This window comes from Lycorma delicatula, chromosome 2 (assembly GCF_047948215.1).
Source record: "Lycorma delicatula isolate Av1 chromosome 2, ASM4794821v1, whole genome shotgun sequence".
Taxonomy (NCBI): domain Eukaryota; kingdom Metazoa; phylum Arthropoda; class Insecta; order Hemiptera; family Fulgoridae; genus Lycorma; species Lycorma delicatula.
In genome coordinates, this window is record NC_134456.1 from 144,404,731 (window position 1) to 144,421,247 (window position 16,517).

General features: G+C 30.9%; 1 protein-coding gene across 1 annotated transcript in view; it reads right to left on the reverse strand.

Moving 5' to 3' along the window:
* Window positions 1–16,517, reverse strand: part of LOC142319294 (neuroligin-4, X-linked-like) — an 894,612-nt gene that overhangs the window by 242,198 nt on the left and 635,897 nt on the right. The window contains exon 3 of the mRNA XM_075356400.1: window positions 266–454. Coding sequence (XP_075212515.1) covers window positions 266–454 — 189 coding nt within the window. The remainder of the gene's footprint in view (window positions 1–265; window positions 455–16,517) is intronic.

Below are 16,517 nucleotides of genomic sequence, written 5' to 3' on the forward strand. Positions count from 1 at the left end.
TCCTGCATTATACTATTAGCAGTGCCAACAGTGCTTTGACACTTCAGGTAGAACTAACATACATCTATATCTGTACGATTTCTAAATTTTTAAAAATATTTAAAACAATTCAATAATTATTTTTTTTGTTTTCGTATCATTAAATTAATAAATAAAATTCATTATTAAAAATGTATAATACACATTTTCAAAAAAGTTAATTAAGCAATCAAAAAAAAAAACAAAAAAAAACAACTATTCCATGTAAATTAAAAAGTTAGTTTACCTTTTGCTACTGGAGAGACGGCTATAAAGTTTGCAAGGGCAGCACCTGTTCCATGACCCATTAGAGTTATTCTGTCTGGATCACCCCCAAATGCTGGAAGATTTTCTCTTAACCAATGAAGACCGGCGACCAAATCCATCAAACCAAAGTTACCCTGAGCACTACCTCGTGCACCAGTCTTCAAAAAACCTGCAAAAAAACAATTAATTTATGTAATTAAGTATGTAATAACTTATTACGCAACTGTTGATATAATGAGTATGGTAGCCAGTGTGATAGATAACGATCTGTAATAATCATTGTCCAACAAGAAGAATAATAATAAATTATTTCGCTTATGTAGATAAATAGAAAACTCTAAATTTGAAAGTGGAGAATTGAAAAATGTATGTAAAAATGTTTTTGGTATTAAAACCAGTTTAACAAGAAAGGAAGTATAATAACACATGGTCAGGATTGGAACAGAATATGATGGGTGTAGAAGAAAGAGTTACCAAAAACTCATAAGAAAGGAAAATTCATGTTTATATGTTTCGTAGGAGAGTACGAAAAATAGAAGGATTTCAAGGTAGAAAGGATAAGAGAACTGGAACAAAGTGATCTGAGGAAAGGGCAAAAACGGATAGCGAAAAGATGAAAGGATATTGACAGATAAGGCAATAAAAAAGTAGAAGTAAGTGAAATTGTTACGTGTTCCTAAGGCGGCCATAACGAAAGATGATAATGCATAATACTCAAGCAAGGATGTTAGGTGAAACTATATCTGTATAAAAACATTTAGAGTATGATGTAATAAAATATAAAGACTGTTACATTAAAAATAATATTTAGAGTAGTTCAAGAAAAGAAAATGTCAGTATTAAGGTGTGAAGACAGGAGATAGATGATGGAAGAAACTGAAGAAAACTATAATTATATTCCAAAAAATAAATACAAAATAAAAATAAATAAATAAGAATAAGCAAACAGATGTATTATTTTTAGTAAGACAATTTTTAATAAATTTTTTTAAATTGGAAACTTAGTTTGTTTCAGTTTGATTCATTTAAAATCCTGTAAATCTAAATTTCTTAGTTATTAAAGCTTGACTTAAGTAAATGCTATTTTTTTTTAATCTCCGGGACCACCGTTAGAAATTTCTTTAGAGGATAAGAGCGTGTAGCGTGTGTGAAAATGCCATGCCTGACCGGAATTCGAACTTGGGACCACCGGATGAAAGGCCAAGACGCTACCACTTGCGCCACAGAGGACGGCAACTAAATGGTATCTAAAGGTAGACATATCCACATTAAAAGTATTTATCGTGTAATAAGTTCTGGAAGTGTCAGGTCTAACTTTAAGAATTAATGTATAATACTGTAATAAAATAAAAACAGAAAGCCAATTTTTAAGTAGATTAAAAGCATATAATATTCTTTAACTAAAGAACATCTTTTCTGTTGACACAGAAAAGATGTAATGCAGCATTTTATCCCTCATAATTCGAATTTTATTTAAATAAGCATTTGGGAAGCAAATGCATGATTTAAAACATACATGAAACACTAACTATAAATCAGATATAATAGTAGTTGTTGCAATTAAATATGTTTATTTCAATTTGTTTTCATCGTACGTAATGAAGAGTAAGAATTTATATAACATAGTATGAGCATCTTTATCTTAAGAACACACACACACACTAATAGATAGATAGAGAGGGAAAGACACGCATGTTTAATGATAAGTAAACGAGCTGTCAAAAATACTACGCTATGTGGACTATTTATTAATAACTATATTTAAAGAAAAAAAATTGTTATTGCTCTAATTATGTATTAAAACACCTAACTTTTTTTCAAAAAGTGGAAAGAAAAATTGACTAGAAATTAAAAAATAAATGATACATTTAAAAGCGGGCGGGGAGGAATAACCATATTATGCGTGAAAAGAATGTGTAATCATAAAACACTTATGCAGTCATAAGTACATAAAAATATGTATTTACATATCACAATCATTAGAATCTGTGACATTCGATTCACTTAGGGTCATTGTTACGAAAGAACCTCGAACAACTTATGGAAACTTGGATGCAACGATTAATAACAGACAAACGAATGTTCTAGCAGTACTCGTATATCATTTAGCTGTTATCCAGGCATTGTGTTTACGCATTGAGTTAATGATTATCGTAGTAGCGTAAAATGGACGGAATGCATTTCAATAACTTTATTTTATTTTATCTTAGTGAAATTACATTTAATCCTGATGATTCTAGAAATTTATTTCCCTTCTAGTTTTCGTATAATATTACAGTGTGAAAGGTCATGTTTCATTTCATAGTTGGTTAAAAGAGAAATAGTTATAATTATTCCCGGTACGAAAATACCGATGCTACGTGTAACAAGAGCTTAATAATAGTTACAGAACAAAAAGAAAGTCTAAATATACCAGACACATTACTCTTCAAAGAGAAATTTTCACAATAATTTTTAGTTTAACGCATCAAAAGGGCAGACATAAATAAAATTAGAATACAAGTCAATAGATTTCCGTTCCGATAGGTTTTTTAAAAAGATTTACATGTTGAACTTTTGTATGTAGTTAAATTTTTGAAGTTAATTCATGCACATATCCATTGGATAAAATTACAAAATATTTGTTTGCTCAACTCTGTGTCATGATAGTGTGGTTGTAGGCAACCTGTCATGAGACGAATGCAGTTTTTTTTGGCCCGGTTTACATGGGAAAGTAAAAGTAAAGTTAATTAATTATTTGTTCGTTATTTTCTTCGTCAATTGGAATACACTGGTACAAATGAATCGCTTCTGAAATATATGATACATTCCTCTGTTGAGGTAGTAAGTTAAACATCATTACTTTCACAGAAAGTAACTATAAATAATGTTGTTAATATATGAGATGCTAGACATACTTCATAACCCCAATAAAAATTTGGTAAGGTAATAAATTAATGTACTCTTTGCTGTAGGAAACAATGGAACTTTACATTGACTTCACTAAGTAAGGGAAGGGGATTGATTTATGATATGACGTCAAGAGATAAAAAAATAAAAAAGGATGTTAACATAGCTATATACAAATTATTCAAATATAAGAGTGTTTTTCATGAAATTTGACACATTTAGGCCAACTTTTATTACATAAAGATATATACATAAAATTTTATTACTTGTGGGAACAGGAAAATTACACTTCAGTTACGATATTTAGTAAGAAACCGTTGCAATTTTATTTGTGTTTTTATTAGAAATGTATTATTTCATATTTTAAATAAATTTAACAACAAACAATAGCAATAAATAATGATAAACTAGGAATTATATTTTTCCTCCAGAAAAAATACAAATTCCTCCAGTAAATTAAGGTTTACTACATGTTACCTATTACTGTGAATTATTATTTTTGCTCCGGCTATAAAGTCATTTCAAGCCACATCAACCTATTTTATGTATAACTTTTCATCTTAAGAATAAGGTTGTAATATAAAAAGTTTATTAAGTTTACTAATATTTTTATACTTTGTTTATAATTCTACGAGCGTAATTTTTATGTTTATTAGAGATTGATGAAAAAAATCCATATTCCTATAACTTCATAAGTGCATTAATATTTTCGATAATTTCTTAAAATTTACGATACATTCGATGAAAATTAACTGTTTTTGAAATAAGACTGGTTTGGTTTTTCTTTTTATGAAAGCTACTTCCATTAAATAAGTTCTTTTCTGACAAACGTAGTAATGTACTGTTTCTAAATAAAATCTTTTTTTTTATTTTTTCCTCTGGTTAAGGGAGTAATCCCATTTACGGACAAAATGTCGGGATCGCTAACAGGTTCCGCAGATGTTACGGCGTATGTAGTCTGCGCCCTACCAACTAAACCTACACCTCACCAGCCCTCCTCTTGAGGCCAGAAATTACGCATTTAAGCATTAGTCCAGCCCCAGGAAGTGCCTTCGAGCTCAGTGTGTTCAGAGTCCCCGTGCATCATCACTGCCGCCCATCCATGCAAGCACGAATGAACACCAGTTCTGCGGAGGGCTGTCTGTCATCCCTTCGCTCTCCAGTCCGGTATCTTACACCTCACTTCTTGAGGTTTTCGCTGGTCTTCTGTGTTCTGCTGAACGGTCCGTATGTTATTATCGGGGAGCCTAGCCTCCTCATTTGAACAGAGTCAGCCAAGGCACCCTAGACATGGTTGCATCCCGTTTCTTCTCACGATCTGTTCAGTTGTCCACCCTGCTCCTTCTCTCGCAGAATGTTCTAATTAAAATCTCAATTTTTTTAACTTATCTTTGTTTTATTCAACTTATCTTACATTATTTTATTCAGAATTAAATTCTCTACAAGTTTTGTTTAACAATTTTATGTTTATAACCCATTTAACAAAGGTATATACGTCAAATATGAAAAACAGGGTTTTACATCATTCTATTGGTTTTAACCCCCAGATTTCTCAAAAACTAAAGGTTCTGAGACCTATTTTATTCGATTTTTTTTAATGTAAAACATCATAAGAAATCACTAATTCCGTCGCTTAATTAACGTCCTAAAAACATCAGTACGATCTCATTTTACCGGAGTAGCTGAAATCCGAGTGAAATATTTCATTAGCCGTAACTCGCAAACGAAGCAGTTTAGTAGTTATATGAAACTTTTTCCATTATTTTTCACGAGTAGAATAGATCATGAAAGCCCTGTGAGAACTTCGTGATACAATGTATATATACTATACTAGTATAATTTAGGTACTGAACTAGAATAAATATCTTAGTTATATTTTCTCAATTTATTTTAAATTATTTCCAACTGTTATGAAATCCACCTCCTTCACATTGTGCTTAAAGGACTTGTTTCATTTTTAAATGAACTTAATAATCTTAAAAATGTGTAATCATAAAAGTTAAAATGTAATTTCTGGAAGAAATGTGTGAACTAATTTTATTACCAATTAATAAACTTCATAACTAATTTTACAGAAAAAAAATTTAATTGAAAAACGTTTTTCTGGGTTTTAAATAATCCATTCGTAAGATTTATATATTTTGATTTATTTATATATTTAATTGCTTATATTTTAACGAGTCTAAGTAATTTCAAATATTAAAAGATTAGAACTTTTTTTTAAATTTTGAACCGTACCGTGACTACATAAATTTTTGTTTTGAGGTAAAGATTCATAAACGTAGAAAACTGAATAAGCTGTCGATTTTATTTGACTTAACTTTTACTTTTACAATAGCATGAACTAAAAGGGTGCTTTAAAAATTTAAATAACAGTTTTCAAACAAAAAGAGAAAAGTCAATATTTTAAGGTAATTTTACAATTTTAAAAATATATGCTGGTTGTTTCAATTTTTTTTTAAATTAAAAAAATCATTTTTTCTGACCCTACTCAAATTGAATCCAAACTTTCTGGAATGTGAAGTTATGGACTTATTAAATCCTTTACAGAATAAAATATATGAATGAAAAAAAATCCAGAATTATTTTACCTTTATTATACTATTTTCTTATACTCCTACATAAAAAATTGTATGTTTTTATTTTATATTTTAGATAACATATGTTATGTTATTGATGTATATGTAATCAATAAATATAAAATTCAATATGTTGCAATAACTCTGCTAACTTAAAACGATCAGAAGGAACATACTTTATTCAACATTTCGATATGGATGATAGAAGCACAAATCACATCACTTTTTTACTTATGTAAAATATGTAATTTAAGTATAAATACGTAAAATGTCCCTTTAACACCAGAGTATTAGGAAGTTAGTTTAGTGAAAGCTAAAAGAGCTTTCATTACGAGAATATCACGGTTTTTATTGGTTAAAAAAATTATTATTCAACACTGGTACTACAGCGTACTAGTGGAGGATTGTTTCTTTAATAATTTTACACGTTTCTCTTAATGAAGGGATATAATCACTGGGTATAATCCACTATTTCTCAAAGAAGATATAAATAAGTTTTTCACTTTACACAATTTAACCCAACCCGGTAGGTTAAATTGTGTAGACAATTATTTTATATATATTTATAAAATAAATATATATTTATATTTATTATATATTTTTCGTTATATATTTTTATTATATATTTTTCGTTATATATTTTTCTCATTTTTATGTTACACCATTTTAAGTATAAGGAATCCTTAGAATAGATTTTAAAATGTAAATTAATGACAGATACACATTCCAATTTAATATCCCATTTTCATTTTCATTTTAGTTTGTAATCATGGAAGGGCAAAGAAATAAATTTAATAATAAAATTCGAATAAAGCAGCTACAATAAGATTTAGAAATATAATTGCTATTAAAATTTAAAGGTAGTGTAGTTTTATTATAAATTCTTTAAAGAACAATTAAATTTTTATTTTCAATTTTTATTTATGTTAAAACAAAATTAAATGTAGACAGATAGAACAGTTAGCTTTCATCATCCTGGAATCTCGTCTTCCAAGTTATTACGTAAAAGAGACGGTCTTTAATTATTTTGTTCTAATTTAAATTTATTGTATTTTATTAGGTTAGGTAAAATTTACTAAAAGAACTTTATAATAGAAAAAAATTATTTCAAGGAACGAAATCTAGAGCTCTATTATTTTGTTTTTAGTATACTAAATTTCGTTTTTCCTTGAAAAAAAATTATCATTATTATTATTATTATTTCCCCATCGCATGCTCTGGTAACAGGCGTGAGAGACCAAGTTTGTAGATTACTGTATGTAACCTACCGGGTTGGTCTAGTGGTGAACGCGTCTTGCCAAATCAGCTGCTTTGGAAGTTGAAAGTTCCAGCGTTCAAGTCCTAGTAAAGGTAGATACTTTTATACGAATTTGAATACTACATCGTGGATAGCAACGTTCTTTGGTGGTTGGGTTTAAATTAACCACACATCTCAGGAATGGTCGAACTGAGATTGTAGAATGAAGACTACATTTCATTTACACTCATACATTATTATCCTCATTCATCCTCTAAAGCAATATTTGAACGGTAATTCCAGGAGGCTAAACAGGAAAAAAAAGAAAAAAGTATATTATACAATTTTCTATACAACAAAAATGCATCTTATGGCCATGTGCATGTAAATCAAACCGTCAGTGATATAATTGATACAATCAAAGCTGCTTTTTCTGAAAGTAATGTGAAATGCTCATTATTCAGACGGTTCCTATAGTGAACAGAGAATAATTCTTCTTCATTGATTTGGTATGCTGATATGTAAAATAATTGGGGGGTTGAGTTCTAGCCTTGGTGGAGTAAGAACGTATTGTAGTGCGCTCGTTTATCAGCGTTGCTTGTTGATACACCTGTTGTTATGAGTAACTGTGTTTTGCTTATGATTAATAATAATATTTTCTGCGTATTTTATGAAATCTGACACCCTCCCTACATCAAATCAGTTCCTTTTATTTTATAAAACATTATTATTTATAATATTTTAAACTGTATTATTACTGGTCAGTGTTTCTTTGCAACTTTTGTTTAAATTATGGATAAAACGCCGCAGTCTCAAAAAGGAAAACGGGGTCGTCTAGTTAATTCACCTAACGAGGAGGACCAAGCAGCAAAACGAATCCCTGGATTTAAAAATGTAGACTGCTTTAAGACATGGAAGTAATGATGAAGAAATTATCCGATGAAAACATGGCCAAGTTGGCAACTAAAGAAGATATTTTGGGTATATCGGCTGCGATTCGAGATCTCGCGGAGAAAAATGGATCGATGAAATAAGAAGTGCGGATTTTGAAGGAAGAAAACGCCAAAAGTTTGAGCCGGCTTGATAATTACGAAGACCGGGTACGCAGTAATAATTTAATATTCAAAGGGCTGAGATTTAATTCCGATGCGGATTGCCTTTTGATGTGAGGAACATCTGTAGGGATGTGTTACAAATAGATCCGCAAGTAGTGATTAATCGAGTCCACACACTTGGTAAAAAAAGGGATAGAGCTCCCATTATTGCGCATTTTCCATTTCATAGCAATATTGAGTATATATTAAAAAACACAATAAGGTTAAAAGGAATTAGCATGGTAGTACACAAGGACTTTTGTTGGGAGAATAGGAAAAAAGCGGAAAGCTTCTGGCGATTCGAATAAAGTTATTAAAGCGGTAGACAATAAAAACATGATTATTAATGTGGACCAGCTGACTGTGAAGGGTTAAAAATTTACTTGGACAGCGACGGGACGGTTGATGTGCGGATCACAAGATAGCGTGGTAAAATTAAAGGAGATGTCCAATTATGACTTTGGGGAGATTGTTAAAAATCAATTGACAAACCGGGGAGGTTCAATAGTGTGAGGTTGTCTGTTAAGAAGGGGAGAGAGATAAAATACTTCAGATTCTAGGATATAATGTAGCAGAACTCAGTGGTAAGTTATTGTTGTACGATTTTTTTTTCGTTTATAAAGAAGTATGATTGCTTGAGTGAGACTTGGATGGATGATGAGAAAGCTGAACGATCTGAAAATTTGTTTCAGGAGTATAAAGTTGTATGGGTTCCAGCAATTAGAAGTTCGGGTTATGGAAGGTATAAGGTGAAATTATGCTAACCTATAAATATAATTTGCGGGGTTTAAAATGTAGGTATTTTTAAGCTGAGGTGAAAAGAACGATGACAGTAAAATTGGATGATTGTGTGTGTACGTAATTTTAGTTTACTTAAACAGTAGTGGGACGTGGGAGGATGATTTTAGAAGATTATGGAGCTTTATGGAAAACACTGGCGAAAAGTTTTCCTTTGTACTGTGAGGGTATTTTAATAGTAGAATAGGAGATTGACATGTACTGCCAGGTGAAATAATGCAGAGTGAATGGAATGCAAATGCAATTAGGTGTGCTAAGGACGAGGTGGTAAATATTCGGGGGCGGAAAGTGATTGAATTGTGTGAGAGGTGTAATCTGTGTGTGATGAGTGAGAGAACAGGGAGTGATGAGAAGGGTGAATGGACTTTTATTGGGGAAAGGGAAGTTCAGTTATTGATTTATGTTGCATATCAACAAAGTTGTTAAGTACAGTTAACGACTTTCAAGTTATTTCCGCAGATTTCTTGGATCACATGCCGATTGAGGTAAAAATAAAATGGCAGAATTTAAAAAATGATAATTGTTTTTGTGTCTGTTGCCGAAGCTGAGCTGGTCTGCGGCAGAAATAGAGAGTTACAAGCATGTATTGGAAAATTTAGCACGGGACGCGGTTTTGTTGGAGGAAAGTGATCAGGACGGGGGAAAAATAGTAGGTATGATTTATCAGGCAACCGGAGGAAATTTGACAAATAGAGGAAACATTAAAGAACCCCATAGGCAGAAACGATTTGACTGGGAATGTTTAAGGCTAGAAAAGAATGTTTTGCTTGTTTAAATTTATATAGACAGATTAATACAGAACAAATGCGCCATATTTATTTGAAGGAAAAAAGAATTATCATACTCACTGTAATATAAAGAAATCTGATTTTTTTAAAAGCATAAGGGAAAACCTTCTAAGAGTTAGGGATTCACGGTATCTTTGGGAACTAGTTAAAATATTTAAAAAAGGGGGATTTAAATGTAAGGGAGAAATTACAGCAAGTGAATGGGTGCAGCATTTTCGTTGTCTATTATCTGTGAGAATGGGGGCTGTTTCAGTCGCATATACGTTACCGTTTAGGACGGACAAAACTTTAAACTCTCCAATCGATGACGAAGAATTAAATGCTGTATTGCAGAAAGCAAAAGAAAATAAAGCCTCAGGTACAGATGCGGTTCCCTTTGAATTTGACAAAGCTCCACCGAAGGATTTCAATAAAATACTGGTTAAATTATTTAATAATCTTTTAGACACCGGTCAAGTGCCCAGTAATTTTTCGAAAGGAATTATATTCCCGATTGATAGAAAAGGAGCTCTGTCGGATGTTAAGAATTACAGAGGTATTTCGTTTATTAACACAATAGCAAAACTATTTTCAGGTATTCTATTAAACAGGCTAATAACGTGGCTAGGAGACAATAATATTTTAAATGAGTCTCAAGTTGGGTTTAGAAAAGGCTATTCTACTGTAGACAATATATTTAATCTGTACACTTTGATTAATTTGAAACTTAGAAATAAGGGTGGTAAGGTGTACTGTGTGTGTCGATTTTAAAGCCACCTTTGATAGCATCGATAGATCGGCCCTTTTATATAAGTTGTATGAAACGGGTTTCTCTTACAAGTTTTGCATGGTTACTGGAGAATTGTATAAAATGACTCGTGTATTTGTGTGGTGTTCTGAGGGTTTAGTACATTTAGCGGCTTAAAACAGGGATGTTTATTGTTATCTGCTTTGTTCTCATTGTTTATCAATGATCGTATAGATTGCATCGAGGAGGGCTTTTTGGATTTCAATATTAAAGGGTTGTTGAATGCTAATGATCTGACGCTAGTGGCGTCCTCGCCAAGAGCGCTTCAGATAATGATTAACGATTTAAAAAAATACTGTGAACAATTGGGATTAATAATTAATATGGAAAAAACAAAGATTACGATTTTCAGGAGAGGAGGGTCGGTTAGCGAGACATGAAAGATGGTTTTGGGGAAATGAGCAAATCGAGGTGGTCAATAGAAACAAATATTTGGGCGTTACTTTCACTTCTTTGCTGTTTTTTTGGAGAACACATAAGGGAACGGGTATCAGTAGCCAAATCTTGTCTGAATAATATGTGGAGCGGTTTTTTGGCTAACAATGAAATACGTGAAAAGTAAATGGGACGTTTTTGAAGCGATAACGAGGGCGGTGGTAACATACGGAGTACAGATTTGGGGTTATTACATGTTCGAATTAGAGGTTTTGTTAAAGTTTTTTATTAAAACGTTATTCTGTTTGCTGCAGTCCACTCCTAATTATCTAATATACTTGCAAAGAAGTTTTGCTAGAACGTTTTGTAAAACGTTATTCTGTTTGCTGCAGTCCACTCCTAATTATCTAATATACTTGCAAAGGGATAAGATTAATTTATTTCATTTTACTTTTAGTAGAATTATAAACAGATTAAACCTAAAAGAAGATCGTTGGCCGCGTAAACTTGTTATTAAAGTTATCGAGCGCAATATCAGATAGTACAGGGTGTGGGGAAGTCAATGACAAAAAAGTATAGCTGTGAGTTTAGCGAGGGTGTGGATGGCGTGTGTGATTGGAATGTACAGCTGAATGATGTGAATGAATGCATGAAGGATTTAAAGGAGAAATGGATGGCGCGTGCGGAAAAGTCGTTATTTTACAATATTTTCCATCGTCTGGATCATGTAGTCGAAGATCGGAATTATTTTACTGGGTAAATTTAACAGGAGCGAAATGTCAGTATACTTAGAATGCGGGGTGCACTACGTAGACAAAATAAAACTATATATATAATCATTAGATTATTATAATCTTGTGATTGTTTATAATTATCTTGTTAAATATTTGAACTCAACCTGACAGACGACCAGTTCATGGCCATGTCTATAAAATTTTACATAATTTTTTCTAATCTTCATTCTGAAATAAACATTTTGCTATTATTTTTATTATATAAAAAAATATTTGGTTCAGTAAAGAAGACAATGGAAAATTGCATTTTACTTCTCACATCCCCCCAGTAACCTAGGCATGGTGCTTGTTATTCTTGAGAATGGTTTTCTATTTTCATAATGGCTTGTGTTTTATGTCAAATGGCCTACAACCTTTATTTTTTGGCTTTTAACAAACACATATATGTACATATATTTACTTCTTATAATTTTAGCATCTACAGCCTGATACCTAATAACAGTTTTTTTTATTTATTCTTTTATGACGACGATGAAGATGAATTTTGTACTAATTGAAAAATGTAAAACCTAACTGCGCTGCATACATCGCTAGAAATATCCTGATTTGAATTTTATTAGATAATGATAACAGAGTTTCAATTCCCCAATCAGACATTACTGTGTTATCAGAAACTCCACTGTTGATGTAATATTCATTGTAGGGCTACTGATTTTAAATGTAGTTAGACTAATGTATTTTGCAGTACAGTTAAGCAGGCTCCTCTTCATCCATCCAAGACCAACCCTTTAAGTTCATTCATCTATTCCCTCAACACAACAGCATGTAAACAGTAATTTCATTACTTGTAGTACAACTTTAACCACAGTTGCAGAAAATCTGAAAAACAATTTAGCTTTTTTCCCCGTTAAGGTAATTTAATGATGCAGTTTGTAAACTGAAATCTTTATTTTCAAACTATTACTAATAATTATTATTTTTGAATTTCAATTGAAATATATTTTTCTAGGTTATGTCATTTAATTACTTATAATTTAATAATAATCCAGAACAATCAGACTGCACTAAAAAATAATAAATAAATAATATACTGTTAAATTAATAAAAGTGACACAATAAGAGCAAAACTTATTGAAACTAAAACTTTGTAGATAGTCTATCGTTTGAAACAATCCATACTGTCATTAAATTATTTTAATATTTTATCTACTGGATTTAAGAGAATAATACAGATATTGAAAGAATCAAATAAACTTTAAAATTCAAAATATTTAAAAATGATAAATTAGTTACTCAAATTATAAGAAATAGTTCTTACAAAGAACCTTTTGAAGTTAATGAGCAACACTTTATTAATGAAGCTACAGAGAACATTGTTATAAATGGAGGCTTTTTCGAGACAGGTTCTACCGTAAAAATAATAGTTACTGCTAATTAGCGATTCTATAGTTACATGGAAATAGTTCTTGATAATTTAATGCTATCAAGTTTTATCTAACGTTTAAAGATTTTAAATTAATATTCAGTTATAAAATCTTATAATCCTGATCATCTTAATTTAATACTATATTAATAATGATACGTATATTAGAATCAAATTGTAATATTACTACTGCGTAATAATATTATACAATTTCTGTAATTGGAAAGAAAATTTTTACTGATGTATATTCAGTATAAATTAGTTTAATGATTTTTTAAACATATTTATATTTTAAAACCCGTTTTTAATGTCTTGAAGTTGTTTTAATAATCTACTTCCTGCATCTGATAGATATTTAAAAAAATAAAATAAAATCATATTCTGTATTAATATAAAAGATGTCACATAATCTTGCCGTTTGTTAATTTTGCTTTTGCTGTTATAATTTGTAATATAATATTAAAAATTTCATTTAACTTTTTATTATTTTATTTTTAAGTAGAACATTTTATAAACACAGGAATTTTCTGCAATTAACACATTTAAACAAGATTCAGTAAACTTTATAGTATTAAAAATTAACTCCATAATTTTTTTCCCATATTTAGCATAAATATATTTCTAAATTTTCAAACGTCTGATGCAGGAGCTCGTCAACAATCCCATAATTAGAAGGTGACAAAATGAAATATTATTAGACCGAGAACTGATTTTAACATTTATTTAGCAATTTTGTAAGAAGGAAATGTACCGTATGTTACTTTAACATAAACTTTTGCGGTGACGTAGTATTGACTGAATTCTTCTTGTTCATTTGTATGTTGAAATTACGTTCTTGTTTAGTAAAATTATTTTGAAAGTCAACGAAAATTGTCCTTTCTTTACTTAAATATCAGCTTATTTCTACTTTCTTATTCATAAAGTGAATGTAAATTTATAAACTTACTACTGACAGTTTGCAGTAATCAAATGGAAACTTCTACCCAAACAAAACTTTAATAAGTCTGCATAAATAATAGTGTTACAAACTATAAAATAATTCTACATGTACCACACATAATTTATTGTAAAGCATACTACTATAAGTATGCTACTGTTAATTTATATATTTCTAATTTTATATATATTTTCACCCAGATGAGAGAGTGACAGTTGAGAGTTGAGATATAGTGTTCTACAACTGAAAGTGGTAAGATTAGCTTGTTAATTTTTACTTTCCCGTCTAGACAGCGCTATTGCAAAGCTATAGCTCTAGAAGGGAAAAATATGGTAATCGGCCCAAATTAAGCATACGCGGTTTTCACTGGATCTTGACCTAAGGAACAAAAAAATCCAAAAAACTGGATGGAAAGTTTCCGGATGTTAATGTTCCTATGTACGTGTGTGTGTGTGTGTGTGTGTGTGTGTTCAGTGTTGGCCTCTAAATCACCTTATATCTCCAGAACTACTGGACCGATTTTGACTAAACTTGTTCGGATTACTTCTCTATATAGGGCACTGATATCATTAAATTTTCAACTTAAAATGTCAAACGGGTGAGGTTGTAGAGCAAGGTCACCCCCGGTATCTCAAGATTACGCCTAATTAAGATCATATTTTTCTTAGGAAAATTTGTTAACAATTAAAAAATAACAATATTTGTAAAATAAATATTCACAAAATCGCATACGTACCCCAAAAAATGCTCTAAACTAGTGGCTAAGTGAGCACGCTGCGTCAATGGTAGCCCCCCGTCACCACAAGGAGCCCTAGTATCACAGTCAGCCATCTTCGAATTCCCTTTTTCCCTTGTGGGAAATTCCCTTTTCCATCGTTTTCTTAGGCCAGGAATTTTAAATTCCACACGGTTGCCAAACAAATTACTTTTTACACTTTAAATATTAATTATATATTTTATTTTATTTAGTAAATATTTAAAAGTCGGTGGCACTAAGGTACCAACCTTAAGCTGTTGTAGTAGTCTGTTATGTTGTGACGTCACAGGAGAGCGGTAAAATGAAATACATGAATAATTTTTAAAGTGTAAAAAAGTAACTAGGTCTGGCTGGATCTCGAGTTCGATCTCTCGGTACCAGATGCTTTAAGGCACGCGGCTACACCAGTCTTCTGACAGTACAAACGAAATTTGTTCTTAAATTGTGAAATTACATTAGCTTAGTTAGTGACGACCGTCGTCGCTGGTACCGCCACACCCGCGAGAATTAAATATAGTATGCGCCGCGCTTTAGTTGAATTAAATAAACGAAAACATATTATATTAGAATAAAATGATAAATATTTTAAATTAAGTTTTATGTGTAAGCCGCAATCAGAAACAACCCACAGTTATCAGTTTTTCGCTTTATACTACTTGTCTTAGTCTTACCGTGCAAAGCACCAAGGATTTAAAAATTCGCCAATTGGCTCGGCTTGCCATACTAATACGTATATGCAATAGTATATATTCTGATCATTGAACAAGGCTATGGGAGATGACTTCATTCCTATCTTCGCCCACTAGAAATTCAGACATGCGATGGTAATTATTCTTATAATGGTTACCCAGTTTTTAGGAGCAATTTGTCTTTCAAATCAGGTCTCCTTCCACTATATTAGGGCACCTAACAAACAACATTGTTATTATTGAATTATGAATTTATATTGCAATATAGCCTTATATTAATATAATTTATTAACTTAATTGCAATTGCCACGTATGCTTGCTCAATTCTGTAAGTTTAATTCACTACATCTCATAAACGCTATTAAGTGTGTATTCCATAAGCTATTTTCAGATTAATAACAAAATCCAATTAAGTTGTAACCAATTAAATTAAAAGTGCATATAATCGATTAAAAAGATACTAGTAGAACTTATATAATATCGAAAGAGTAAATTTGGAAACATGAAATACGTAGAAGGCATTTCATATATTTCTAAGTAAAATTTTATTTTTAATTTATAGAATAGAAATCAATATACTTATTTATACACAGAGTGTCCCGGGAGGATTCTGCTAAAGTTCATAGACGTATTTCTCTCATTAAAATAATGTAAAAAGTTCACATAAACATGGATTCTAAAACGCGTCGTTAGCGAGTTTCAGCTAATGAAAGATTTCGCTCCGATTTCGGAAGATAAATTTTTACGGGGAAAATTTAGTGGTTTCTTATGGTTTTTGACCTGAAAATTTTAAAACAGATGGGTCCCACAACTGTATCACCATTATATTCTACGAAATAAGATGTAGCAAAAAAAATTGAGTTGAAAAACATAGATCAATGGTTTCGCTTGTAAAATAGATACGGTAATCATTAACCATTCTAACGCGAAGTTTGGAAGTTGTTGTGATTCAAGTGGTGAATGTACAGTCAATCACATAATAATAGGTAGAATCTACTAAAAGCATACTCACTTCACAGCTACAGCATCTTAAGTACTCTTTGTTACTTCACATTTGAAATTAATATGACTAGTTCACATTAGATAATTAAAAACAATTATTTCAGTATCAATAAAGAAATGTATTACAACACACACACACACAC